This window comes from Alosa pseudoharengus, unplaced genomic scaffold (genome assembly GCF_046254945.1).
Source record: "Alosa pseudoharengus isolate Yale_2024_CS ecotype anadromous, Long Island Sound unplaced genomic scaffold, YU_APseudo_1.1 YU_APseudo_1.1_scf_4, whole genome shotgun sequence".
NCBI classification, from domain to species: domain Eukaryota; kingdom Metazoa; phylum Chordata; class Actinopteri; order Clupeiformes; family Clupeidae; genus Alosa; species Alosa pseudoharengus.
The window spans coordinates 14,655,662-14,682,622 of record NW_027468774.1 but is presented as its reverse complement, the minus strand read 5'-3'; the positions used below and the strand labels follow the sequence as shown (position 1 = coordinate 14,682,622).

Here is a 26,961-nt window from a genome sequence, read left to right as displayed (position 1 = left end):
GCTTTGAACGAAAACATTAGTCACAAGGTTTCACAATGCATTCATGACCAAAACATTAACAGCTGTGTTATCACTGTGGAAAAGCTTGCGATGAACGGTGTCTTTTACAATATTTATACATCCTCAATAATTCCCATAACAGTCAAACAACTGGGACACTGTAGGGCTGCTCCGCAGACTGCGTCAGCTTAAGCAGATGACTGATGACCGTGGGGCAGAACAGTGACTCAGCAGAAAAACGTGACAGTGGCCGTACCCAGTGGGCAGCTGAATGTTCTCCGGGTGATGGTAAGTACACAAGTTCAGGACGGCATCGATCAGCTGGATCCTCTCCACTTTCAACACATCCAGGTCTGTCAAACAGACAGACAGACAGACAGAGAGAGAGAGAGAGTGTGAGAGAGAGAGAGAGCGTGTGTGTGAGAAAGAGAGAGAGAGTGTGTGTGAGAGAGAGAGAGAGCGTGTGTGTGAGAAAGAGAGAGAGAGCGTGTGTGAGAGAGAGAGAGAGAGAGAGCGTGTGTGAGAGAGAGAGCGAGCGTGTGTGAGAGAGAGAGAGCGAGCGTGTGTGAGAGAGAGAGCGAGCGTGTGTGAGAGAGAGAGAGAGAGCGAGCGTGTGTGAGAGAGAGAGCGAGCGTGTGTGAGAGAGAGAGCGAGCGTGTGTGAGAGAGAGAGAGAGAGCGAGCGTGTGTGAGAGAGAGAGCGAGCGTGTGTGAGAGAGAGAGCGAGCGTGTGTGAGAGAGAGAGTGTGTGTGAGAAAGAGAGAGAGAGAGAGCGTGTGTGAGAGAGAGAGAGAGAGCGAGCGTGTGTGAGAGAGAGAGAGAGAGCGAGCGTGTGTGAGAGAGAGAGCGAGCGTGTGTGAGAGAGAGAGAGCGAGCGTGTGTGAGAGAGAGAGCGAGCGTGTGTGAGAGAGAGAGAGAGAGCGAGCGTGTGTGAGAGAGAGAGCGAGCGTGTGTGAGAGAGAGAGTGTGTGTGAGAAAGAGAGAGAGAGAGAGCGTGTGAGAGAGAGAAAGAAAGACAGAGAGAGAAAGAAAGAAAGAAAGAAAGAAAGAAAGAAAGAAAGAAAGAGAGAGAGAGACAGAGAGAGAGAGAGAGAGAGAGACAAACAGACAGAGTGAGGTCAGGGAGTTGAGTCAGGAAACCCTGGCACACGGGGCCAGAGTGAGTGATGTTATACAGCTGCAGAACTCGGCACTGGCTGTCCCAGTCAGATTTACACTGCTCATAAGAGGAGGTTAGACGTCCACACTCAAGAGTTTTGTGTCCCCCAAGTGGAGAGCATAAAATGAAAAGGCCTATGTGCTATACATTATGGAGCACATTTCACTTCTTTTCATCTCATTTTATTTACATTTTTAATGTTCATTTCAGGAAATGCAAAGGCAATACGTTTCTAAAAAAGGGTCAAAAAGTTCACACACGTCTGCCTTCGTAGCTTGTAGCAGCGTTGGCCAGCAAACAGACCTTTGAATTCACAGGTTTTATTGATAAAAGACGACGGTGTGTACTCCCATTCACAGCTCACACGGAATTCCCCACAGGTTCCACAGCAGGCGGCACAGATGTTCCAGCCACCGTGCCGTCTGTCGCTGTTCCCATGGGGATCGCTGTGAGCAACGGAGTGTGAGCAACACTCCTTTTCTCCAGCAGCCCACAAATGGCTTAGACTAACAGTGTGAGATGATGAGGAGCTACAGTGGGGTGGGGTGTGTGACGGGTGGCTTACCGTCTGACTGCACGCCGGCGGCGCGCTTCACCAGGTGGTCGGCGAGCTCCATGGCGTCGGCCGGGCCCAGGGGCATGTCACGTGACAGTCCGATCACCAGGATGCGCATCAGGGTGTCCTCCAGCAGGGGCACCTCAGAGCACAGGCGCAGGAAGAAGCTGCCGACACGTCACAAGACACATTAGCCAACGCATCGCAAATAAGCTATTACTCCTCTCTCTCACACACACACACACACACACACACACACACACACACATACACACACACACAGAGAGAGAGAGACAGACAGACAGAGAGATACAAATGGCTTGTGTTGTCTGTATACCCTGTGTGTAGAGTTGAGAGAGTGTTGAAACAAAGCTTACTTTCTATCGCTCTCAGGAGGCCAATTGTCCCACTTGTAATAGGTCTCAGGCTGCTCTGTGAAAAGGACTTTGTGAAGGCTGAGGGAGAGGGGGAGATAAAGAGAAAGAGAGAAAATGAGAGAAAGAGACAGAAATAGAGACGAAATAACAAATGACCGATTCAAATCCCAGGAGAATTCCCACAATTGACACTCTGTAACAAATGCATTCCACGTTTTTTTTCAGGCACTAATTTATTTTTGACAATCTTATAATGCACACGACTAGAAAATGAAGACACGGTATATAGTTTAATACATATTTTAATGGAACTGTAAAAGCATGTGATATCCATACCAGTGGACATAGTCTTTGGCTCCCAGTTTGCTGATGGTGGGAATGACAGAGTGGATCCACCACACGGCATCTCTCTGGATGGCTGCAATCTGGTTCTGGAAAGACCTCAGCGCTTCCAGATCTGCATCAAACACCAGCAGGAAAAACACAAGAGCCCTTAAAATGCCTATGCACATGACATACTATACAGAGCCTCTTTTATGTGGACACAGCTGATGCACGCTAACGCTCCAAAAACACATTGCTATGATTACACACATCCAAAGAGTGGAAATGTAAACAAACAAACACTATGGTGGACGGACAGGTAGGATGGAGGTGAGAGGTGATCAGAAGGAGAGGCTCACATACTCTTCTTTTCTCCTTTGTCCCAGGCGACACCAGCCTCCTTGACTTGTGCTGTAATGCCCAACATCATGGAAACGGTCAGCAGATCGGTCACCTGGATGACAAAACGCTCCTGAGGAAGGAAAGAAAAGAAAATATAATATAGACCCTTTCAAGAGAGTTCCATTATCAGCATCATAGCTGGCCCCACAAGGCTTCCGTTTTAACATTCCTATGTTATCTTAATGCAGAGGAAGGCGATTGGGAACCAAATAGAATGTTCAAGCATCGTTTTTGTTTTTATTGTTGAAAGGGTCTATAAAGATGGTTACAAAAAAGACAAAGATCCACAGCCTTCAGCAAACTGACATTAGATAACTGCATTTCAAACTGAAGTGAATTATCACATGGTAACATATCAAACACAGTATACAAAAACGAAATGAGAAGGGGAGAGTTAACTCTATGAGAAACAGAGTGGACTCAAGCTCACTTTGAACTCCATGTCCACGTAGGTGGGCTCCTTCCTCTCCTGCATGAGCCCCAGGCAGAAGGACTGGAAGTTGATCTCGTGTTTGGTCTGCTTGATGATCTCCCGCAACAGAGCCCGCGAGGCGCGCAGGTAGTCGTCCTTGTTGGTCAGCAGGTCCTGAAACACCATGGCCAGAAACTAGGCCCACGCCGGAGGAGAGAGCATATGGACAACACAAACAAGGGTGAGAATGCCACTGAATCATCTGACCTTGATGATCAGGTTTAGAAAAAAAAGATGATTTACTGATGATAGACATGTTTCCATAATCGAGACATATGCAAGTATGATGGGGGAAAAACAGTTTCTCTTTCAGGCTAATCTCTGTAACATCAGCACCATTTCCACATTTCAAGAAGAGCAGTTATGACAACTTTACTATGCCATGTCAAACTGTATAGTGTGGGCTTTCAGGACTGTTTTCTGCTTACAACCACTTGACCCGCTGAGCCAACAAGATTAAATGGGAAAAAGGGATTAAGACATTGGAGGAGACAACCAGGCAATGAGCAGACAGACAACCTCAGTTATCTCATTAAGCCTTCCCACCCAAACAGTCTTGCTACACTGAGCACAGTTACCTAACCACTACCAAGGAATCCCTGCCAAACCCTGGCAAGGAGCAAATGCCACGAAACCACACGCTCAGCACCTCCATCTGTCTGGCCCTGCGGCGGAATTAACCCCTACATGTGACCTAATTCCCCAGAGGAGATCCTCACCTTTGGCGCCTGCTCTGGGCTGTGCTGAAGCACGGTGTGGAGCACCTGCATGTTGTTGGGGTTGCGGGCATTGGACAGTTCGTTGAAGATTACAAGCTTTACCATGGTCCCCAAATTATCCCTGTGGGCGTTCAGGAGCTCCCTGTGAAGACAAACATGATTACACTAAGGCCGAGTGAACAGGGCATGAACTCCTTTCAATCCATTGGTAGTCTGGAGTCAATGGGTTCAAAGGGATAGCTGGCAAAAAATATGCTTGCTGCAGGTGTTTCTAATGGTAGACACATTCTGTCCTGTTGTGTTAAGGGATTTCCATTCATTCACATGTTTTCTAGAGCCAGAAACTGTAGTATTGGCATGCCTTTCAACAAACATCATGGTTGTAGAGGCATAATATATACACTTGTTAGTAGAATGGTTTACCTAATGCTCTACGATCCAGTTTTGGGCTTATCAAAAAGCATTCAGACTGTTCACCTTGTATCAAAAAATGAAGTCTCCTTATAGCCAGGTTTGTATGGTTATTGTTATTATGACAATGTCCTATTGTTATTTTTGTCAAATATTTTGTCAAAATGATTTAGTCTACTACTGTTTTTAATGTAGGCTACATGACTCCTTTAAACTGCTATATTTTAATGATAAGTCACTATTGTATATCACTTTGGATAAGGGGATTAGATTTACAAACATAAAGATATGTCTGTGGAATATGACCCTGAGAGTATCCATACTGACCTGACACACAGCATGTAGTGGTTGAGGAGCACTTTGGGCTTCAGGCGGATTTTGATGAGGTTGGAGACCACCTCCATGTCGTCAGCGCTGTGTGTCTTGCAGTTCATGCACAGAGACATAAGCAGGTCCTGAGCTGGGCGCGTCAACTGAAAGAACGAAGAGAGGAATGTCCAGTCAACAACGCAATATACAACCTTATTACACGGCTCTTCAGAGTGCTGCAGAAAGTTCCATTCACATGAATGGGCCTTCCCAACGTTCGGGCCTATGTTAAATCTATATAATCACCGGCAAAGTATATAATCACCGCTGTCAATGGCAACCGATTGATTAACGTCTTTCATATGGTTGGTGCGGCAGATCTGATCTAGTATCAACCCTTATCCCTCCGCAAGACGTCCGTTCTTTTATTGCAATGGAATTTCATTGAAAGGGAAAGTAAGCTAGTAAGACGTTGCCAAGCAACACCTTAAACTGTCACGTTCTATCTGTGTGGCGTACTATTTATTTTGTCAGCGGAAGACACGAAACGGTAGCAAAATCATTTTTAAAGACCCATTGTGTTAGGTTTCTTTTCTCGTTTTGGCAAGTAATTAAATTCAATTCAATTCAATTCCGCTGCGCGTCGGGGTTCTGTTCTCCCTGTCGGGACTTATTTTCTGATAATTACCGGCAGACAATACATTATCCCTTACATAAACCCTCGGCTGGACCATCAACCTGTCCCGCCATTTCACCTAAAGTGAAACCAAATTCCAACATGTGTATTCTGAGGATCACATTTAGAGGACTGAAGGAAATGGCATACTCCTCCGAGCACATCTGCGCGTGACATGTCGTGACTCTCTGCTTTATGGTGTGAAAAAATACACCAGACCAGTCCTCCAAGTTATGAGTGGACACCCACACACGGATGTAGAGATGGTGGGGGCACCAGAGTCATAATGCAGCTTAAACAATATATTATTGTGTTAGATTGAAAAATAATATTTAGTAGTTGATTTTTTAAAATAAATGTTTAATTGCACTCACGTTATACCCATTTGGAACTAAACGCTAAATTTGAAACTGCAGTAGAAAAAGAATTCTAAATAGAACCTATAAGAGATCTAAAAGAGCCATTGTTGATTTTCATTAAACACCCCCTCCCCCCCTTTCGTAGACACCCCTCACTCACCTTAGGGTTCTGCAGCCACATCTCCAGCCTCTGGATAGCCATCAAACGCACCTCCTTGTATCCACAGGTGGCGGTCAGCAGCCTCAGCAGGTTCCTGGACACGTTGTCCATCGGCTGCCGGCGGTTCAGCTGGTCTCGCAGTACGTCCAGCACATACTCCTCCACGCTCTCAGCCAGCTCCTCATACCTGCAACAGAACAGTGAATGAGTAACACAGAAGGCAAAACAAATTACAGTGACTGTGTCACACATAACACATCACACATGACAGTGACGCAACAGCCTGCACAGGTTAATGAGATACACATCGGCGCATAACCTTTGGCATGGCTATGCTTTTAGATAGTTAACCAGAGTGGAATAGCACTGCTTATCTCAACACAATATGCAAAAAAATAAAGCAAAAATAACGTTCTTTAAACCAGTAGGGAAAACTGCTGCATCCTGAACACAAGATTAGAATATTTTGGTGACGTACCTGGGCATCACCTGTTCGTCGTCCTCTGGGCTGAGTTTGTCCTCGGCGATCAGCAGCTCCGCCTGGCTGTCATCTTCGTCTGGGGTGGAGGGGTGTGGACTATTACCTGAAAACACCAACACCAACCAAGACGTTCAGTCACCGCGCAGCACCTGTGTTATACACAACCTTTGTGTGACCTGTAAGTCATACCTGCGCTGAGGTCACCTCCAGATCGGCCTGTGTCTGCCTGTAGCAGCATGCTCTTGGGGGGCATCTTGGTGCTGAAGGCAGTCTGGATGTTGTCCACAAACGTCTTGCAATGGGAACTGTCCACCCATATGCGCTCTCCCAATGAATCTTCAATGTACACCTACTCAAACACAACCAATGTACACCTACTCAAACACAACCAATGTACACCTACTCAAACACAACCAAAAACATTTGTGCACATGTCCTAAAACATAACGCACTTCATTTCAAAATGGAACATTTATTGTTAACCACTTTTGATCATCTCTCAAAACTAAAAAAAAAAAAAATCCAGACAGACAGATAGACAAAATCATCCTTTGATTAAAATAAATACTTAACCGTGTAGAAAACACATCAGACTATTTCTCTGCAGCAAATGAAAGAGTTTCTTACTTTGACAAAGATCTCTGGCCAGTTTTCATCCTCTTCGTAAGCTGCCATCAGTAGGTTGCAGGCCAGCACAGACACCAAACTGTTCCCTTTGGCTTTGAAATTGATGGAGGCATCTCGTCTCAGAAGGCTACACAACGCCTGTCCATCACAAATACAAAACCCTTCAACTCCCTGTTCAGAAGAGTCAGAAACACTGCAGCAAGGCATGATAAATCATTAAGTGCTCACCTCAATCACACCCTCAGTGGCAAAGACATTTGGCTTGATTTTGGCCAGGAACATCAGACTGAGATAGAGTGTGATGTCCGGTTTGGCCCGGTTCATCTTGAGCTGCTTGACGGCACCACAGAGCACGCCCTCAATGCGGTCATCATTTCCCTCTGCCTCAGCAGCCTCAATCTCATCCAGCAGCACAGCAGGTGGGACTGGAGAATCAAAAGACATCAGAACCACCAACATCTCAACAACACTTCTATACAATATCCAATATAATAATTTACCTTCAATGGGCACAACAGATGGCTCCTTGATTGATGGTGAAATAGCTCTCTTGTCAACTGCTGCAACATCAGCCAGGCGTCCAAGTGCACTTATGGGTGGTGTAGAGGAGAGCTTTGGGCGCTTAGCCAAGCTGGACAGACCAGAGGAGGATGGAATAGCAGAGGAAGTTTCTCTCTTGCGGTCAGACGGCAAGCCTGCTGCTGTTGGCTTCAGAAGGGCAGGTGCTTTGGGCTCAGTGACTTGACTTTTTGAACCGAGGGCAATGAAGTCCCCAGGAGGAGGATGGCCTAAAATAATCAGGAAATTAATATTTAACATATTAAAAGTAAATGTTTTTAAACATAGTAACATGTCACTGACATAGGCCTACCTGAAGGTTTTGCAGCGCTAGGGCGCCGGAGTGCAGTAGGTTTGGGACGATTCATTATGACACTTCAGCATCCACTGAGGTTTGTCTGTTGACAACATAAATAGCAGACAATAGTTACAATACAGACAAGAAAAGTCACATATTCAGAATCAGACGATGACTTTATTAACTGAAATATATCAATTACTGTTTTACTATACATTGGTGACCAACTCTCTGAGGCTTAAATGTACTACTCTGAACTACTTGAGAGTCTACTTCCACTGAGCTGCCAGCTAGCCTGGAAGGTAGCCTAGCCTACTTCAGCTGTAAGAGCCAGCCGAGATAACGTCAATGTTGTTTTCCCAACAAGCAAAGTAATCAAATAACGAGTGATTGTAAAACATACACAGCATCTAACCAAAAATATTGTATAGCTTATTTGTTCTCGTCTGTGAGGACAGTTGACTGTGACAACTTTCATTCAACTCAAGTAGCTTAAAATTGCTAGGATAGCTAGCTAAAGACAACGCTAACGTTCACTCAAAACATATGAGGAGCATCTCAACCCGGCGAAAAAACATAACTGGTTTCGACCTTCATATATTTTCTTGTTAACTACCTGTGTAAGAAGTACAGATACAAAGCTCGCGGCGTGAATTGTGTAAATGCATCAAACAAAATGCAAGATTACAATGTTTCTCACTGTGCTTCCATGTTTTCTCACCGGACCGGAAATGATGTATGCTACCCAGAGAGGAAGTCCCGCCCCTTGATTGACTACATTGAGAAGAGTTATTTGATTTCACAGCACAGTGCAGTTCTGTTGAAATTGTGCAGTTTCTCTCTTCATTTACAATTTTCTAACAAACCAAGTTTGTACTTTGAACATTGGTTTGTTCCTTAAAAGTTTGATATATCCATATGTATGGCTGGAAATATCACATATTCTAGATTACTTATTGCCTTGGTTATGCCATAGCCATATTGCTCAGATTTGTTTTCATCCTATTTTGTTTGTTATTATGTTTGCTTTAACATATTTTAGTTTTTACATGTATGTTTTCAGACAGTTAGAATGTTTTTTTAAGCATGTTCAGATAAGATAGGCTAGTCATGCCTCAGGCTGACTGACTGCAAGACTCTGGGTGGCACTGTTTCGTTCAAAAGCACAGACCAATTCCAAGAATCCTCACATTACAAAATGATGTCAGACATGGAAACAGACATTACTGCTCCTGCCAGACAAAAGAAAACAGAACTCTTACCCAGAGAAGAACACCACAAAGCACACACTGTAGGACTCTGAAAACATCATGTGTGCTTGAATCCAAACCCAAGAGCAATGTGGCCTTACAGTTGCTATGCCATGAGAAGTGAGAAGTGCCTCAGTGTGAATTGACAGCACATTGATTTTTATTTCTTTGATGAAGTCAGTTCCAGAAGATCTCAGAGGTTCCATAACAGACATGAAAGGGGGGGGGGGGGGGGGGTGTTACATTCATTGCACTAGGACAGTGTTTTTCAACCTTTTTTGTGCCACGACACACTTTTGACACTTAAAATGTCCCACGGCACACTAACATCCTGTGTGAAGAAAAAATAAACATACCATAGCCTAAAATTTCAAATAATAGACAGATATGGCCTTATTATGGCTTCTATGCAAGACCTGCTCAATAAAACAAGCGCCCTCTGTTTCATTTGTAGGTGACTATCTAATTTAATTGTTGTTATGAACTGGATATGTGATGATTCTGTGAATACTGGATATAGGGCCCCCGTTGTACAATGCCTGCATACCACAAATGCAATCATACAATCAATGGGAGCATGTGGTTATACATTCTTTGATGCAACAGTTGCTTTTCTGAACCAGTGAGTGACATTTTGGTAATTTTCTGCCGCACACCTGATGATCTCTCACGGCACACTAGTGTGCCCCGGCACAGTGGTTGAAAAACACTGCACTAGGACATGCCATACTGAGCTTACACAGCTGCATGACTTTACAGCTTTCAGCAGGGATAAAAAAATATTTAAAAGGGTTTTCAGGAATATTGCATCACAGCCAAAGACTATTGTGATTTGCCAATATAGGCCACACTCTTCTTGTTACCCACATGCCTGACAAGATCCAAGGGGATCGAAACGTTGCTTTTAAATTAATAATGTTTATATTTTGGAGCAGTTGCAGTGTGCAGACCACACTTTTTCTACTATTTGCCAATATTTGGACATGGGTATACAGAAATTACTACTTCACCATCTGTACGCATGCCATGGCAACCTGCCAACTTGTTATATAAACTGTTTTTCATATTAAACATATTTTGGTGAGGTCAGTGGAATGCTTAGTCAATGCTCCAAATATAAATCCTGTCTCACAAGCAAAGTCTATGAAACTGCAAAAACATTTTGCCATAAGTTTTTTTCCACAAAACCACATATAGGGAGCTGTGACTCCATAATGACGGTAATAACAATTGTGTCACACCTTTTTCTCTCAGCCCAGCTGAGGGATACAGCAGGGACAGAAAAGGAGGTTTCTTTCAGGTTAATCTTATAGGATCGAGGAATCAGGGAAAATGAAGCAGGGTACTGATGTTGTGTGTTTTCTGAGGTTCAACATCGTTGTCCAGTTTATGTTGTTACACTTGTATTTTACTAAAGTAGCCTCGTTATATTGTAAATAAAAATGGAGTCCTTTCTACTTACAGCTCTATAAAGACATGGATGGTTCTCAAAGTTTTGGCTAGATGATATATTGTATACTGTGAAACAGCCCATTTGTGAATCATCATGGTTTAAAGATAGATGTGTTCCCTTTGCATGAACAAGTGTAGTTAGATAATCAGACTTTGCTAAGTTAATGAATTAATATTCAGACATAGTACAAAGACACAGTTATATTTAGAAGAAATTATCCCTCTTTTATGACTGATAATAAATAAAGACTTTTTTCCCCTTACTGAAACATGCATTCATCTTTTTGATTTGATTAACTGTGGCAAGTTGAATTCCCAAGGTGCCAGTGATAACGTCTCTAGTTTCTTTTTACAATAGACCTCATGGAGTAGGCTATATTCCTAGTTTAATTTTTAACACAAATCACAGAAACGCAACCTTGAATCATTACTCATCAGCTTGTAAAAACTCACTTGCTTTCAACTGTCAGTGTGGTGCAACTGAGTGGTCACAGCTTCCAATAATTAGATCTGTATGGCCTCTTAGATATCCCTGTGGTGAGTCATTGCATTGGTTTCCACTGAAAGAAAGTTGTGTGCAAGCCCACCTAGATGTCCATATAACTCTACAGATGTTAGTCAGTTCCGCTGGGAGGAAATAGCAGGAGTTGTTACTTTATTTTTAAGGAAAAATAAACTTTTCACTTTTCACTGCCAAACCAATCAGACCAGACTGGGGTCATGAATTTTAGAAAATATAGTCTTTGTAGCAAGGAGCCTGTAGGCCTACAATTACAACAGACAGAGGGCGCACTTTTGAAATCTATGTAGCCTATTTGTGTGATACAGCATATTTTGACAAACATATCTGACCTTAACAAACCTAATTAAACTACTTAGATTTTTTCTTCATTTAATTGTAGTGTACTAATACAGTTTATTCAACAAACTAGCTCAAATATAGCCTAGGCCTACACAATTAGCCTAGTTAGAACTCTGAAGATGGGCTTGCCTAATCAAGGATCCTTTTAGGCTACCACAAAAAACATATCATTTTGCCGGCGAACAACACTTGTCGAAATGAACGCAGATCACATAGTACATTTCTCAAAACGACAGATTAATTTAGCTAACTCTTCAAAAGTATTCAGTTGCGTCTATTTCTGGCCTCCTCTAGTTTCCCGCCTGGCTGACGTCAGCAGAAAGTTATTTTCATGAATGGAGGGGGCGGTCACGAGGAATTGGTGACGTGAGTGCTTGCGGAAGCAGAGAGTGGAATGTTGATACATTGTTGTTGTTTTGTAGTTAATTTAGTACTGGGATACATTTCGGTTCGATTGAGGCACACTTTCCCCGACTGCCACAAGACACCAACCTGTTACTATAGGATACTTCTGAACAATTGCGCATTCCCGACAGAAATTCCGCGTTCACAAGGTAAGGTGTACGAGCATTTTCGGAGATGTTTTGAAATTCCTATCGAAATTGCTGATGTTCTCATGATGACGGATCTACGCATGTAGATGGTGAAATAGATAGCGAATGTTAACTAAGCCCTCCATATATTTTCCCAATTACTAAGACCTTCGAACAGTGTCTTTTAAAGTCAGGCAAACTACTAAAATTGTTTAACGGCAAATTTGTTTTAATAAACAACGAATAAGAGGAAACTGGACACGTGTTGTTGAGCACTGGCTAGCTGATGACACAATCAAGTTTCTCTGCAAAATGTTATCGTTGAAAAATCTATGACAGGAGGTGAAATAAGTTGTCTACAAGGCGGTAAGCTTTAACTAGACTTAAAATGTGTGTTTTGAGTTTATAATTAGGCTAGACTACTAGTCCACTCTCGCGTTTCATTAAAGCTGAGAGGAGCTGTCAGATAAAGAATGACTGAAATGCCCTATTATAGCCTACAATTTTACATTTTATTTTACTTGACCAACTTCGCTGTTTACTCCGCCATATAGCCTACTGACCAGTCTTAAATATTACGACATAAGGAAACAACACGTGGTCTGCATTTTAGAATACTGGGACAAAGGGCACGATGTGTGAGTAGACCACCAGGAAGAAAACGCAGATTGACTGCTCAGCAAAAAAAGAAAAGATGTTTACTTACACACCTTTTCACATTAAGGTATGGCCTGTCGTAGGCTATGTGTCTCAAGATAGTTTAGCTAACAAGTGACGTTATGTCAACCACTCAGTCAGCCTAAACATTCTGAAAAGGCGCGGAATGTCGATATTTTTGCACTGGGAATGACAAAATAGCCGACTTAATGCGTTTGTAAGAGGGGCAGATCGCCAGCAGTGAAGTGCGAGATTGTATGAACATTTTTGTCGATTTGGTAGTTAGAAACAACAGCCTACGGCGTAGCCACTTGAAGGGTAGCCTAGACAAACCCACTTTTTCTTCCTCATATTGAATGCACTGTTTCTTAAATGCACCAATGCACCCAACCTTCCCCATCCCGCCATGACCGTTGTAGAGTAATGAAACGTATGGAAGGCTCTGGCTGCAGCCTGTGTGATATTAAATCAATTATTTTACCAGTCAAGCAATATGTGTTCGTTATTTAGACACTGCATAGTTATGTCCAGTTTGGTTTGGCTAAGTTTTGTCCTATTGCTGTGCAACGCCCTCATAGGAAAGGTGAGTCATAACTGGGTAATGTGATTCATTTCCACTGTGGATGATAAAGGGGCTGTCAGTGGGCTTGTACAGTTGCAACAATGCTTTTGGAGCCTTTGGCATTATCTGGATCTTTGCAGACAAATTGAAATTAGGTGGTCTTAATTTCTCCACAACATTAGAGAAAGGAACTATACAATATCATTAGTAAACAGATGTACTTTCAACAACTCTGTGGAATAGAATGTTTAAACATTCAACGTCCATGACCGAAAAACTGTCTGTACTATTGGATATTAAACTCTGGCCGCTATGGTCCAAAGAGAGGCATTCACACATCGTCCCAGAATTACCAATTAAAAGTCTTCGCCAACCATGGGACATGTTAGTTACTGCATTGAAAGAAGTTGTGTTTACCCATGATTGTGATGACCCATGTAAAGAATAATAATAATAAGACTTTATTTATAGAGCACTTTTTCATACACAGGCTGCTGCTCAAAGAGTGTTGACAGTCTGGCACTTAAAAACAACGATGGAAAATAGTGTTTGTATAGTTGTCAGGGTTTGATTAGCTGTTCTTGTAATTTAACTGATTATTTAAATGCAATGTTGCATATTACATATTCTTGCAACTCATAGCCATAATAGCCATTTAATATCAGGTTGGGGCAAAATTACTGCACATTCACTCCCTTTTGTGCAGGAATAACATAGTTAATGGAAATTCCTTTTTGCCTTGTATGGGTACAAATGAGGGGAAACCTTTTCTGATTATGTGCCTCCAGGGACCCTGTCGACTCATAATTAGACACCATTATGACATTGAGATAATGTGGCTGTGCTTTTGAACTAAATGGCCAAAGGATGGACTGGACTGGTCGACGACCATGTAGAGTATCCTTCTCAAAGTCTGCACAAGGCATATTAGGAAATCTGTCTCCCTCCACGAGCTTAAGACCCGTGAAACCTTAGCCGCTTGCTGTGCTGGCATGGCAGCGAATCTGAGATGGCAAACCTGGAAAAAGCCTGTTGCTGGGGCTGACATTCGTCCCTGGCTTCTCTCTCTCTCTCTCTCTGCTCTGCAAGTGATTTTCCTGTTTTTGTGCTGACTGTTCTAGTCTGTGGGTCAGGCGAGGTCTTTTTGTATGTACTTGACCTTTGCCTTCTGTTTGATTTTTGTGGAAAATCCTGGAGGAGGCCTTTAAACCACTTATTTTTTTCCCTCTTTGCAAGTAAGCTTACTGTACATGGGCTTGTGAAACTGCATCTGAAGGGCACAACAGCAAGGCTGACTCATTATCGTGTATGAGGTCTCTGTGCTGGTGGTGGTGACCTCCTACACCTTGCGTCTTGTGCACTCGCTCCATAGCTCCAATTAGAAACATGGGGGGGGGGGGCAGTGGAGCGCCTACACTGCTTTGTCATGAGACTCACACGTGGGACACATACTGCTGGCGGCTGGCTGGGGTGGATCCATCAGTCTAGCCTTACCCAAGACTGCCACAACAGCTTGTAGTTGTTGGACTCTCGCTTGCAAACAGACTCAGGTTTTCTGAGATGGAGCAAGTTGCTCTTGCGCTCGTGGCGTTGCTGTGCTGCACCAAGAATGAGAGTGAGGGCTGTAACCACAAGAACACGATACCTAGAAGATGGTAACGTTGTAAAGATTGAGGTTAGATCTGCAAATTTGGGAGAGTGATGCAGTTGCACTCATAGTGCTGCTTGTGGTTTTAGAGAATGCGTTCTGAAAGTGAATGATTTGGGGGTGGCTTGCAAGTTCATGACTCAAAGTGAAACTCAAGGGAAAATTCCATTCCAGTTGATGCCCACAAAAAGACTTTCAAATTAACGTTTGATATTGAATTTGATTCTCCTTTTATGAGATAAAATAGAGTCTTGACTTTATTTTTGTAATCAGTCAGACACCACAAAGAAAACATATGGACTCGAATGTACATTTTCAATATTGCATTTGAATACCAGGAACTATAATAATAATAATAATAATAATAATAAAAATAATAATAATAATAATAAAAATAATAATAAGATTTATTTGTATAGCACCTTTCATACACAGAATGCAGCTCAAAGTGCTTTACATTTGGAGCATGTAACACAATAATACAGTCAGTCTGTCATTATCAATCACTTTTCTTCATTGCTGTGGCCGTTTATGATCCAATCAGCAACATACTAACATACAAGGAACTAAGTTGTGATAAAGCTATGTTGAAGGCTAATAACCAGGGGGCGAGGTCTATAATTGTGTTATAGAGGTCTTGAATTAGAAAACAAGCGTGTGCGTGACAGAAAACTCCTCTGTACAGCACTGTAATGTTCCCAAATGGATTATGGAGACTGTTGAGCTACTGTGGTCAGCATTAGCGAACCTCAGTTTATGTGAGAGCCCAATGGGCATCCATACCACACTATGAGAAGTGCCCAACCCTTTCCTGCTGCACTTCACCAATTCCTGGATTTGAGAACGATGACCTCGCCACATTGTGGCCAGGGGTGTGGACGAGCTGTCTGGGGGGAAAGAGTCTGTTTGGGTAATTTTTGTGCTTAGACATGCACTGGGTACGACAACAGCAGTCCATGCCAGTTTTAACTGGTCAGCCCAGACGAAGAGAAGTGTGTAGACCAGTGCCCACACTGTGACATCACCACATCAATTGGGGTGTAGAAATAAAATCACAGCTACCACTTGTTAACACCGCTGTTCCATGTTATAAGTTTATGAGTTTATTTGGTGTCGCTTTGGTTTGGTTGTACTGCCCAAGGCATTAGTTGGATATAGGATTAAACGCAAGCTCACTTGAGTTTATTATAGTAAGCTTGGCTTACTATAATAAATTAAGCCAAATGTATTGTAGTTACAGTTTGATAGATTGGGTTTTAACTAAAATTTCAAACACTTATTTATGTTCTACTTAAAACCCTTGGTTCATTAACCAGTGGGGGATAGATTCCCAATTGTACACACTGGATGGGTTTGTCTTTGTTTTCTGCATACTTTACATTCCTTTGAATCCCTACGTCCCTAGTTGGAAAGTAGCTTTGCGAAGCTATCTACATCTCCGCCTCCATTTAAAAAAAAAGAAAGACGTTCCGGTGCTCACGCCAGCCATTCCAAGGTTTGCCGTACTTTTCCTTCCGCCCCGTGAAACAGTGGGATTTTCCAGGAAACGTCAGTACGGGAGGGTGTGATTCCCTGCCGCTTGTCCTCCTTACCAGTAAACACCATGACTCACGGCTCAGCTATGCTCTTCATTTCCTTTACATAATATCCCACCAAATGTGCTGCGCTGTGGAACGGGTGGTGATGCCTCTTTCTCTCTCTGTCGCCCGCGCCCTCTCTCTCTCTCTCTCTTTCTCTCTCTGTCTCCCGCGCCCTCTCTCTCTCTCTCTCTCTCTCTTTCTCTCTCTGTCTCCCGCACCCTCTCTATGAAGCAGAGAATTTCAAGTTCGAGTTCTTCATGTCTGTGAGACAGGGCTGCAGCAGCTCGGTGTGAAGTGGAGCAATGAGTCTGCACTCTGCTGAACCTGCACATCAAAACAGACAGACAGGGGCCAAGAGAGAGGGAGAGAGACAAAAAGAAAGAAAGAAAGAAAAAAAGAAAGAGAGAGAGAGAGAGAGGAAAACAAACAGCTGGGACAAGCCAACACTTCATTTATCACAGAAACATAAGCATATGGCCCTTTGAAGTGTTTGTTTACTTTAACTGAAGGTCTTGCTTCAGTGCACTATACCTTCTCATGAAGGAAACACAGGTTTTTCTCTGTTAACCCCCCACCCCTCCTCCCTCTCTCCCTTCTTTTGTGAATTTGAGCAGCTGCCCGAATGAGAAAACAAGTTGGAATCACATTTCACTCAGCATCTTTGGCCTCAAATTCCATCGTCGGGGCGGTACCTCTGAGGCTGTCTTTCTCAGACAGCAAAATTGGAGCTGAAAAATGCTGCTAGCATGCCATCAATACCATAGTCTGAGAGAAGTCTCAGAAGATTTCGCAGCAGTAAGGTCAAATGAGTGCCACACAAAACAAGCTTTCTTATTAGTGAAGTTTTTAAATGCAAGTGAAAAAGAGGCCTCTTGCTTATGGAAATGGTTTTCCATGGATTCAAGTAAAACAATAGCTGTTCAAGGAAGTCTCAGAGTGAACGTCTTTGTGTAAGACCATTAACTTAACTCATCCACTACAAGTGCCTTGCCAAGCCCTTTAAGCAACAGGCTGTGTCACTATCAGTTTGCAAGCGTGCTCGTGATATTTTGGTAGGCGGATCCCTTGGTGTCAGAGGTGTCAGTCAGATTGGGAACAGCCCTGCAATACGTCATTTTAATTTTCTGATTTTTTTTCTGGTATTTTCCAGGTTAAAGCACTATGCACATTATAAATAGAGCCTAGACATGACCTGATGAGCAGGCGTGTGTGGAAAGTACTGGTAAACATCAGGCAAGTGTGTCGGTTGCTGCTCCGATGATTACAGTAGTCTGGCCTCTCTTGCGTCTGTCTTTCACACTTGTGGGCTCCAGCATCATGACTAACATCCCATTGACACAAACTATATGGTTTGTTCGTTTGATTCTTCTTCTTTCTCTTTCTCCCCCTGTGGGAAAGCAGGAACATACTTGATCAGATGTGTCAATGTTCACATAAGTTTTATAGCGTCTGGTGTTCTTTTTATGACATGTCCTTCATATTAATGCTTGCTTTGATTTCCACTCATATTTGCTGTGTTTGGACAAACAGCGCTTGTGAATTCCAGGCACAGAGAACAGGAGTCATGGCAATGGGTTTACTGCTTCCACCCCAACCCCTGGTGCCAACAGTGAGGACATTATGTTGTAGGAATTATGTATGCAGGTCTCCAAATGAAAAGTGGGGCCCCTTTCTCTTTTCTCTGTGTGTGTGTGTGTGTGGCATTGAGGAATGTGGTCCTGTTATCCACACTCTGCATACCTCTCCATATGGCTTCTAGTGAGGTGGACTCCCTGACATGTTTCTCTTTTGTCTTTTTTCTGACATGTTTCTCTTTTGTCTTTTTTTTTTTTTTGGTCCCCTCAACTGAAGGAAGTAAAATACCCTGAGATAGCATGCAGCATAAGAGCGGTGACGTACAGCCAAAGGCTGTGCTGATGGGCTAAGTGGTACAGGCCTCCAAGCCTCCAAGTGGTGGTTGTTCTGGTTGGCAGTCAGGGTGTGGATAAGAGGGGGGTGGGGTAGATAATGAACAGGAGTCCTTGACTGTGGTGTATTAATGCCCTTCCTCTTTTACTTTTGCGTGTGGGGTGGGTCCTGCAGGTTTCACAGCAGCATAGCTGATGTGGTGGAAAAAGAGAGCACATGGGAAAGGAATTTTGAAGGAAATACGTGGTACTGTTGGTGGAAGAGCTGGAGGTCCGGCCAAGCTAAGAGACCGGAGGCCCCCGTGTGCGCATGAGGAGGATTTGGGGGGGGGTGTTGTCTTGCCCCCCCCCCCGACACAACCTCTCTGAAATGCCACGGTCCCGGCCAAGTTGCTCTCGAGGAATGTCGCTTTCCCTTCCGTACGTGCTGGCCCTGCGTCGTGCGTCACAAAGAGGCAGTGCGTTCCCCCAAGGGACCAAACCCTTTCCCATGTTTGGGCTCTGAACATGCTTTTGGGACTTAAAAAAGGTCCCTGAACACATTCCTGAAAACACGTAGTGGAACATGTTACATGATAATATTCCATCCACCTGCCGAATGTACTTGTACTGTTGGTTTAAATATGTCAGCTTTGTCAGGGGTTATAATGTCATGTGTACAGTTCTCTATGGGTTTTCCCTTGTTCAGCTCTGCTGATGTAAAGCATTTAAATGAATCCCACTCTGAGGAAGGAGAACCAGTTAACATAGCATGAGTCACCCAACATGAATGTGTCCTTAGTATTAGTTTGGTATTTGGTATTTGAGCGTCCTGTGGGCTTTGCCTTTTGAGGATCCCCACCCCACACTCATTAGTCCAGTCATGGCAAAACCGTTGCAAACCCTTGCTGCACCTCCGGTGTGGTTAGCAAAAGTCAAACCACAAGAGTGACTGCAAACTTCTTACACTGAGTGCACTCAGGTTAAGGCTCCGGGCTGGCAGCACGCACTGAATGAATTGTTTGGACCACGTCACTAATACTTCTGCTGAACAGAATTTAGTTAAGAAGTCTGAAGTAATGGCTGATTATAATTTTTCCCCCCCTTGCTCTGTGTAGTTTCCTTGTTCTTACTCTGGTTGTACCGCAATCTATTTTAAGCTTGTGGAGTCATTGCACATAAATAGAACAGAGAGAACCGAGACCTGTGTTGCGTAGTACAGACTTAACCATGAAACAATCCCGGTGTGCCGGTCGGAGAAAGTGTGGCTTATGGTTGAGGCAGTAGTGTTTTGCTTCCTAATGAGGTATCACTTATCGCATTTCCACTTAAATTGTGTCGTTGGCAGAATTTTGTGTCAGCACACTGAGCTAAATATAACCTGGAGAGTTAAATAAGGGCATGGAGCGAGCCAGGAAAGCCCAGTGTAATAGGATCCAGCCCGTCAGCCTCAGTCCTAAACCTGATAGAGTGCATTGTCTAAATGCTAAAATACAACAGTGACTGTGTAAGGGAAACTATTCGTCTGTGATACTTGACCTTCTGGAATTTTCCACATATCTGTCACAAGACATTAAAAGGCTACAGTTTGGGCTTAGGCCCATCCTATAAGATAACGTCTTAGGGCTGTTCAGTTAACTTGTGTGGTTTAGGCCCTACTGCTGGGGTTGTTCACTGCTGGGGTAACTTTGTTTAATCAGAAAACACCCACTTAAATAAACAGTGTCAGTGACAAACTTGTAGCTGAAGTTTCTTGTTCACCCACAGCTTACTAGTTCCTTAGAATCACATGTGGGTTGAGCACAGAGCTGGATACAACATTATCACATCTATTTAAGGTCAACAAAGGCCTTCATGAATATTTCCAAGACCACTTGGTCGACTGGCATTTCTCTTTCATGTGACCACACTCTTATCTGCTCACTGCTGTTCTCTCCCTCTCTCTCTCCCCCCTCCTCTCTAAACACACACACACACACACACACACAGTGCTCCTCAGATCATGCCATTTGTGTAGTTTCCACACCATGTGTGTGGCAAGCTTGGGATTATGAATGAAGCTTGTTTACCATTCGGGCCCCAGCCATGTGACTCCCACTCCCACACCCATTTTCGGAGCGTCACCATGGCAGCAGCCTTGTGCAGAGTTCACGGGGGTGCGCACTGACGCTGTCAAGCGACTCCTGAAATGGTGCCTGGGGACAGCGTGCCTTTTCACAGACTAACAGCGAGAGGCTCTCTCTTTTTGGCCGAGGCAATGGTCTCGCGACCGCCGTCTTCCCGCTGTATACAGATTGGCCTCTCCGAAAAAAAAAACCCGCCATGGCAAAAAATACCCGGCGGATCTGAATAGCTAAGCAGAGAGATCAGACAAAGCCCCGTGGCGAGGCTGACCCGTTTCTATTATTGCTTTCTCACAACGGTCTAGTGAACTACTTTGTGAGAGTGCTCCCTCAGCAAGTAAACAAGGGCAGTCCTTGTCTAGTTGGCATTTTGTGAGCTTTGACTGACCTCTGCTGGTATGTAGAAGTGTTGCAGGATTTATGATTTGGAGTTCTTGGTGAACAGTCGGCTTGAAACGTAAGCTGTCAAGTTCACTGAAGGCCATTGGATATGAAATGTGCATGCATAGAAATGTGTTCGACAATGTTTTTACTTTTTTAGTAGTGTAATACTATTGTTCAGCTGTCTTTTACCTGACATGCTTCTCTTTCTCTCTTCCTCTTTCAGTTAGCATTTTTGGAGGACTGTGGCCAGTTGTGTTTATGCAGGGCATGACGACTAATTTTAAAGCCAGCAAAGCTTTAAAGGTAAGCCAGTGTTCATGCAATTCTGCCATGCAATAATGCCAGTTCTTTTGTAACGACTATGTTCATCTCTTTTTTACTGGAATGCTGTCCCAGACATCCAATAATCTCTTTTGGTAACTTTATTTTGATATTGCATCATGTTGTTAATTTTCACATTCAATAAAGTGGCAGTGAGTACCACTTATTATGAAGTAAGTAATACTCTCAAATAGGAGTAATACTGCACAAAATGCCTTTTTGTCTGTTTTCTTATTCTGGTTGTTGTCCCCTTCTTCCCCATGCCCCTCTGTTTCTTCCTTGCTCTCAGGTAAAGAAGGAGGCGGGTGAGAATGCGCCGGTGCTTAGTGACGACGAACTGGTGGCCATGTCTGTGCGGGAGCTCAACCAGCACCTGCGCGGGCTGACCAAGGAGGACGTGGTGCGGCTGAAGCAGCGGCGGCGCACGCTCAAGAACCGCGGCTACGCGGCCAGCTGCCGCATCAAGCGCGTGACGCAGAAGGAGGAGCTGGAGCGGCAGAAGCAGGAGCTGCAGCAGGAGGTGGACAAGCTGGCGCGCGAGAACGCCAGCATGCGCCTGGAGCTGGACGCGCTGCGCTCCAAGTACGAGGCGCTCCAGTGCTTCGCCCGGACCGTCACCCGCGCTGGGGTGACCGCCGCTGGCGGGGGCGGCAAGATGCCCGGAGGGGGCATGGGCATGGGCATGGGCGCCGCCGCCGCCACCAGCGTCATCACCATCATCAAGTCGACCAACAACCACGGCAGCCCGCCGCCCGCCACTCCGTTCTCTGCGCCGTCCTAGTGGCCGGACAGGGGTGGGGTGGGATAGGTGGAAGACGTATGCACGCTCAGATGGTCTCTCTTCATCTGGTCTCCTGACTACCAGTTCTGAACCCAAAATGACCCAGACCTGACCCCCCCCACCCGTGCTGAGGAGGTCGCTCAGTAACAGGACTGCAGGGTGGGTGGGAGGTACTGTGGCCATGCCTCTGTGTGATTTACTTTAAGGCTGCATACATTTCTCTCTCTCTCTCTCTCTCTCTCTGTCTCTCTCACTCTCTCTCTTGTTTTACATGATCTGTGCACTGTGCTATGAACCCCCAGCCCCTTTAGGTTCCCAGCACCGGCAGGGTACACTAGTCCCTAATCGGCGACCCCCCCCCCAAACTGAGACTTAGCAGAGTTGAACACTTGTCCAAGTGTGAGTGAGTACTTGAGACCTATATGACCTACCATGGCAGCTCTGATGCCTGTTTGTTTTTATTTGCATGCTCATCAGAGAGTTAACTAAAATATATATAATATATGTATGTATATATATACAGCGGCAGAATGAGGAGCTGCAGCAGAAGGTGGACAAGCTATATATAATTGTTTCATGTAATATATAGTTTCAACCATTTTGAGTCTCAGACTGAGAGCCTGATGGAATGACACTGTGTTTTACAACACAGATAAATGTTTTCCTGGGACTTCCTAAGACAGTCTTTTTTTGTCTTCAGGATTCAAATATCTTGTGAAAGTACCTTAAGTCATTTGTGAAGTCTTCATCAATCCTTTACTCTATCAAAGTTGGTATTTATTTAAGATGGACACAATATAAGGCCAGTAAATAAGATTCAAAAGACCAGGGACAGATTCTGTCATATGGAAGAAGCACAATTCATTCAGAGTAAGACTCTATATGTACTTCTTTGTACAGGAGTATGATTCCTCATGTAATTGCTGATCATACAATCCTAACAGTACCCCTTCAGACTTTGAACATCAAGCACCTAATACAGATGTTTGGATGGCACTTATCACTACTGTTTTATTGCAGTACCAAAAGTATGGAAGCACTTCACTTGCAAAGCAGGAAAGAACAGCATACAACTTTTTTACAACGTTCTCCCTAATTTCAAGTATAGTCAGTGGAGACGATTGCCAGGCACATTTTTTATATTGACTAGTTATCTTAAAAAGATAAGCACTTCCTTTTTATATGTCCATTTATTTTCTCCAAACTCTTGATCAATGCCATATGTCATGGTAGGTAATCCATATTGGATAAATCGATGAGGGGAGCTGTCTTGATAAAGCAATGCAATTTCAAATCATGACCTGTATATTACAGATTTTAAGTTATTGCCTCAATCTTCTTAACTTCGTTGGTAAAACACAGCGAGAAGTAAAATAGATGCTCCCATCTGCAACTCTTTCCACTTCACACAGAGAATTCCGTCCAATCAGAAAGCATTCCTACTGCTAGGTCATCGCCAAGTGCTGCTGCCGGTGTTGGATACCCTCATACAATACCATGTGTGTATTTAAAGCAATTATCTTGATATCTATGACACAGACTCTTGGGTAAGGACAATCCTGACATGGAAATGAAATGCACATTTTGTATTTTTTTGGTTGTTGATGAGATTGGCTTCCGGGTGGTCGACCTTGGCTTCAAGGTGGTTGACCCAGTTTAACTTCAAAGTAAAAATTGCGATATCAAATCCAAATGTAGGCCAGTCACACTCTGTAAACGAAGAGGCCAGGAGTTTTTTTCCCTTTTTTTTTTCTTTCTCCTAGATAGGAATTCAGCCCAATCTTGGATAATTGAATGGCTGTTTATTTCAAAGTCAAGTCTCATTCTAGACAAAGATTTAATATATGTCTAGAGAAGGGGCTTGCTTGGTCTTTTAATTGCAAAAAATCCTCACAATTGGCCTTAATATCATCTACTCATTTCATTCCATTTCATTTGACCTGTGTGCACGCTTCTATTTTACTTTCTTTTAGTCCAACTGCAAAGTCCTTGTGCATTGTGCAAACGTTATCTCTTTCCGTCCGAAGTTGTTGTTAGGCTTCTCTCTTACCCAAGTGGCCATGACTGTTCCAGTTCCCTCTGGCAAGACGTTTATGTTTTTCTCTTTGCTGTAGAGAGCACCAGAGGGACCTTTGCTGCTGAGTGGTCCTCTGTTGTCTGTCCATGACAGATGGACTCACTGCCATGCTCTTACCATACTCATTTTATATTCCCATGTGATGTTTGTTTTGTTTGTTTGTGTCTTTGTTTTGTATGTGGTCTGTATTCCCAAATGTAATTTCGTTTTGTTTGTTGTTGTTTTTTATGTGTTTAGTTTCTATGTCTGTTGCCTCCTTATATTATTGTTATACATTTCTATATAATTTGTGTATATATATATTTCTAGGGCATCAAATACTTTGGGGAGTGGTGTGTCCTTGTAATCGTCTCCATCGTGTAATAATTCAGCCGACTTATCTCTGCAGTTAACTTCTGTCCCCAGTGTAACACAGCAAGTCTATCTGCAGAGTGTTTAACTGCATTTTAGCGATTAAATATGATCATGATGGCCGTACATAAGTTCCCCTTTGTGCACGCTAATGAAACTTTCAGTGTTTACAGTGAATAGAGGCACATGGCTTCTGGAGTAGATGCTTATCTAGTTGTGAATGGATTCTCTATGTGAGCTGTTATGCTTTCAGTATTTATGAAGACGGGCGCTCCTCAAAGCTTTGTTGTGATAGAAGCATTATTTGAGAGGCGAAGAAGAGAATCCTTATGTGTTACTCTTCACTACAATTCTCATAGCACACAAAGCTTTTTGTGAGAACCACCAGAGTAATGATTGTTGTATTGCATTGATGAGGTCGCATTAACTGGTAGCTGACGTTTCAATCTCTGTTTGCTGAGTCTGACCTTCAACTGGTGTCATGATTACTTGTTCACACATTGTTTGTGTTTTCCCAAGTTATGAAACGGCGGTCAACATGTGATCGTCAGAAACGCATGCCAAATCATGACCTTGCCTGTGAATTTTGAGTAATTCTTTCTGTGATCACCAACAGTTGATGAATCATGTGTTCCCTTTAAACAGGGAACGCCATAAATGAGCATGGTCACATGCTCATAGATCATCACACCACCAGTGAAAACACAGGACTTTAAAACGTTACAAATATTCCAATACAAAACCGTCTGAAACTTTACTGACACCTGCTGGTTGTGTTAAAAAATGCTGTGAACAAGTGGTTTGATGTCAGCATGCTCAAGCAAACCCACTGTATTTTTATTTTATTTTTTTCCTTACTTCAGCACCCACCAAAGCCATATGTTTCTCTTCCATGTGCACCCCTTGATGTGTTGTACAATGTGAACGAGCTTTCCAAAACAGACAAATTACAGAATATACACACAATATTATGTTTCATAGTCGTCCATGTTCAGCTCAGATCCAACACCTATAGTGCTTTCACCTAACAGGATGTTACCCCAGTCTCCCGTCCTCGCCTTAAGCCAGTGACCGAAGCACAGAAAGTGGCTTCTTAATTAACAATATGAATCATGAGATGGGGCAACAGCTGTGAATGCAGAATCTGTATTTTATTTTATTTTATTTTTTGGCAGAGGAACATTGTAACGCGCACAGCTCCACTGGACAACATGTGTAGACTGATTGTGTTCGATTCACTGCATTGAAACTGTTTTGTCTCTTCTCATGCCAACTTTCTGACAAAGTTGATAGTAAAAGGATGGGGGTACTTTTGGGTCTTTCTCTTTATCTTCAATGTATGCTGTATGTGGCCATCCTGGCTGAATAGGTTAAATTATTCTATATTTTACATGTGAGAATATTATATCTGTTGAAAATATATATTATATATGTGCTCTGTCAGTCTTTAAAGCTATGTACCATGAACGCACATAGGAATTTTTAACCCGTGTCTGAATACATTTGCCTATAAAATCATAGAGAAGCTCCATGACATATAAAGTATGCTGCTCCAAATTATTACTTTGTATACATTACAGACTACAATTGAACTGAAATGTGGAGGATGTTTTGTAATTAAAAGTAGTGCCTATAAGCATTGAGTTTGTGATCGTTCTAGTACTGTATAAATGGGACATTCTGGTTGTGCTCTAAAAACGTTATTTTTAATGGACAACCACAATAATTAGTGTAGTTTTAGATAGCCATCAGAAGGTATAATCGTTTTTGATCAGATTTATATTAAATAACTGTAAATACGGACAGCTCAAGAGGCAGCAAACCTTTGGTCAACACACCTTCTTGTGATTTACTTCATTAATCTGTATGTATTTTATTTGAACTTTGATATTTATTTTTGCTGATTTATTTTGTTTTACTTTCAACCTCTAAATTATTTTATTTACATCCATTTATTTACATAGTTTGTTGATGAACTACCCTCATGTACAAATGAAATCGATCTCTTCTCCATTCTGACTGAATAGAAAGGAGGTAAATTATTCCTGTAAATAGTCTGCTGTGTCTGTTTTGTACTTTTAAATAAAGCTTTTTCTCTTTCTCATTTAAACCTGGCATGTGCATTGTTAATTGCTTAAAGGCACTTATTTAAAAAAAAAACGCACACACGCATATGCCATTGCCAATTGATTTGCTCAATTCATTGTAGCAATACATTAATATATTAAGTGGCCACTTTATGTTAGTTAAAAACTGCATTTGCTTTAGGTAGTTAAAACCAACAGTGTTATTAGAGTAAGTCTAATTGATATTAAATGAGGTGAGCTGATCTCACAATTAATGACATGGTAACTCAGATCATTAGTTTATTTCATATTTCCATTACATTTAACCTTGTCTATAAGGCAGACATATTGGCACGGTTTATCTACAGAAAACAGAAATCGACCAGACATTGTTTCTCAGATCCCTCCTTGTGATCACACTGGATAAAACTCTTTTCCCTGACTTAATACAATGCTCTAGCTACATTAACAACGTATTCAAATAACCTCTTTTTTACAAGATGGTTGGCCTGAACCATCTAGGTCAGAAACACTTTGGTAT

At 42.9% G+C, this 26,961-nt stretch overlaps 2 protein-coding genes across 6 annotated transcripts in view; one reads left to right on the top strand and one right to left on the bottom strand.

Annotated features, from left to right (window-relative positions):
• The window catches only part of ints1 (integrator complex subunit 1), a 30,208-nt gene extending 21,585 nt beyond the window's left edge, over positions 1-8,623 (bottom strand). For 2 of the 4 annotated variants that reach the window (XM_076264934.1, XM_076264937.1), the window contains exons 1-17: positions 8,576-8,623; positions 7,903-7,987; positions 7,532-7,819; positions 7,260-7,456; positions 7,032-7,169; positions 6,594-6,753; positions 6,402-6,507; positions 5,924-6,110; positions 4,747-4,892; positions 4,009-4,150; positions 3,248-3,424; positions 2,779-2,887; positions 2,428-2,548; positions 2,092-2,169; positions 1,724-1,881; positions 257-353; position 1 (exon numbers count right to left, since the gene is read on the bottom strand). The exon at position 1 is cut by the window's left edge and continues 91 nt beyond it. In XM_076264934.1, coding sequence (XP_076121049.1) covers position 1; positions 257-353; positions 1,724-1,881; positions 2,092-2,169; positions 2,428-2,548; positions 2,779-2,887; positions 3,248-3,424; positions 4,009-4,150; positions 4,747-4,892; positions 5,924-6,110; positions 6,402-6,507; positions 6,594-6,753; positions 7,032-7,169; positions 7,260-7,456; positions 7,532-7,819; positions 7,903-7,957 — 2,160 coding nt within the window. In that variant the 5' untranslated portion in view covers positions 7,958-7,987; positions 8,576-8,623. Of the gene's footprint in view, positions 2-256; positions 354-1,723; positions 1,882-2,091; positions 2,170-2,427; positions 2,549-2,778; positions 2,888-3,247; positions 3,425-4,008; positions 4,151-4,746; positions 4,893-5,923; positions 6,111-6,401; positions 6,508-6,593; positions 6,754-7,031; positions 7,170-7,259; positions 7,457-7,531; positions 7,820-7,902; positions 7,988-8,503 lie in introns of all 4 variants that reach the window. The other 2 variants (XM_076264936.1, XM_076264935.1) reach the window with 2 other exon arrangements.
• A 3,229-nt stretch (positions 8,624-11,852) lies between these two features.
• On the top strand, positions 11,853-26,468 carry mafk (v-maf avian musculoaponeurotic fibrosarcoma oncogene homolog K). Of its 2 annotated transcripts, none has more exons than XM_076264933.1 (3): positions 11,853-12,005; positions 21,048-21,127; positions 21,435-26,468. In XM_076264933.1, exons 2-3 carry the CDS (start codon positions 21,083-21,085, stop codon positions 21,924-21,926), a joined length of 537 nt encoding a protein of 178 aa, XP_076121048.1. In that variant the 5' UTR covers positions 11,853-12,005; positions 21,048-21,082; the 3' UTR covers positions 21,927-26,468. The 2 variants fall into 2 exon arrangements, with proteins under 2 accessions (XP_076121048.1, XP_076121047.1); XM_076264932.1 differs by lacking the exon at positions 11,853-12,005 and adding an exon at positions 18,705-20,897.
• Positions 26,469-26,961: the final 493 nt, after the last annotated feature.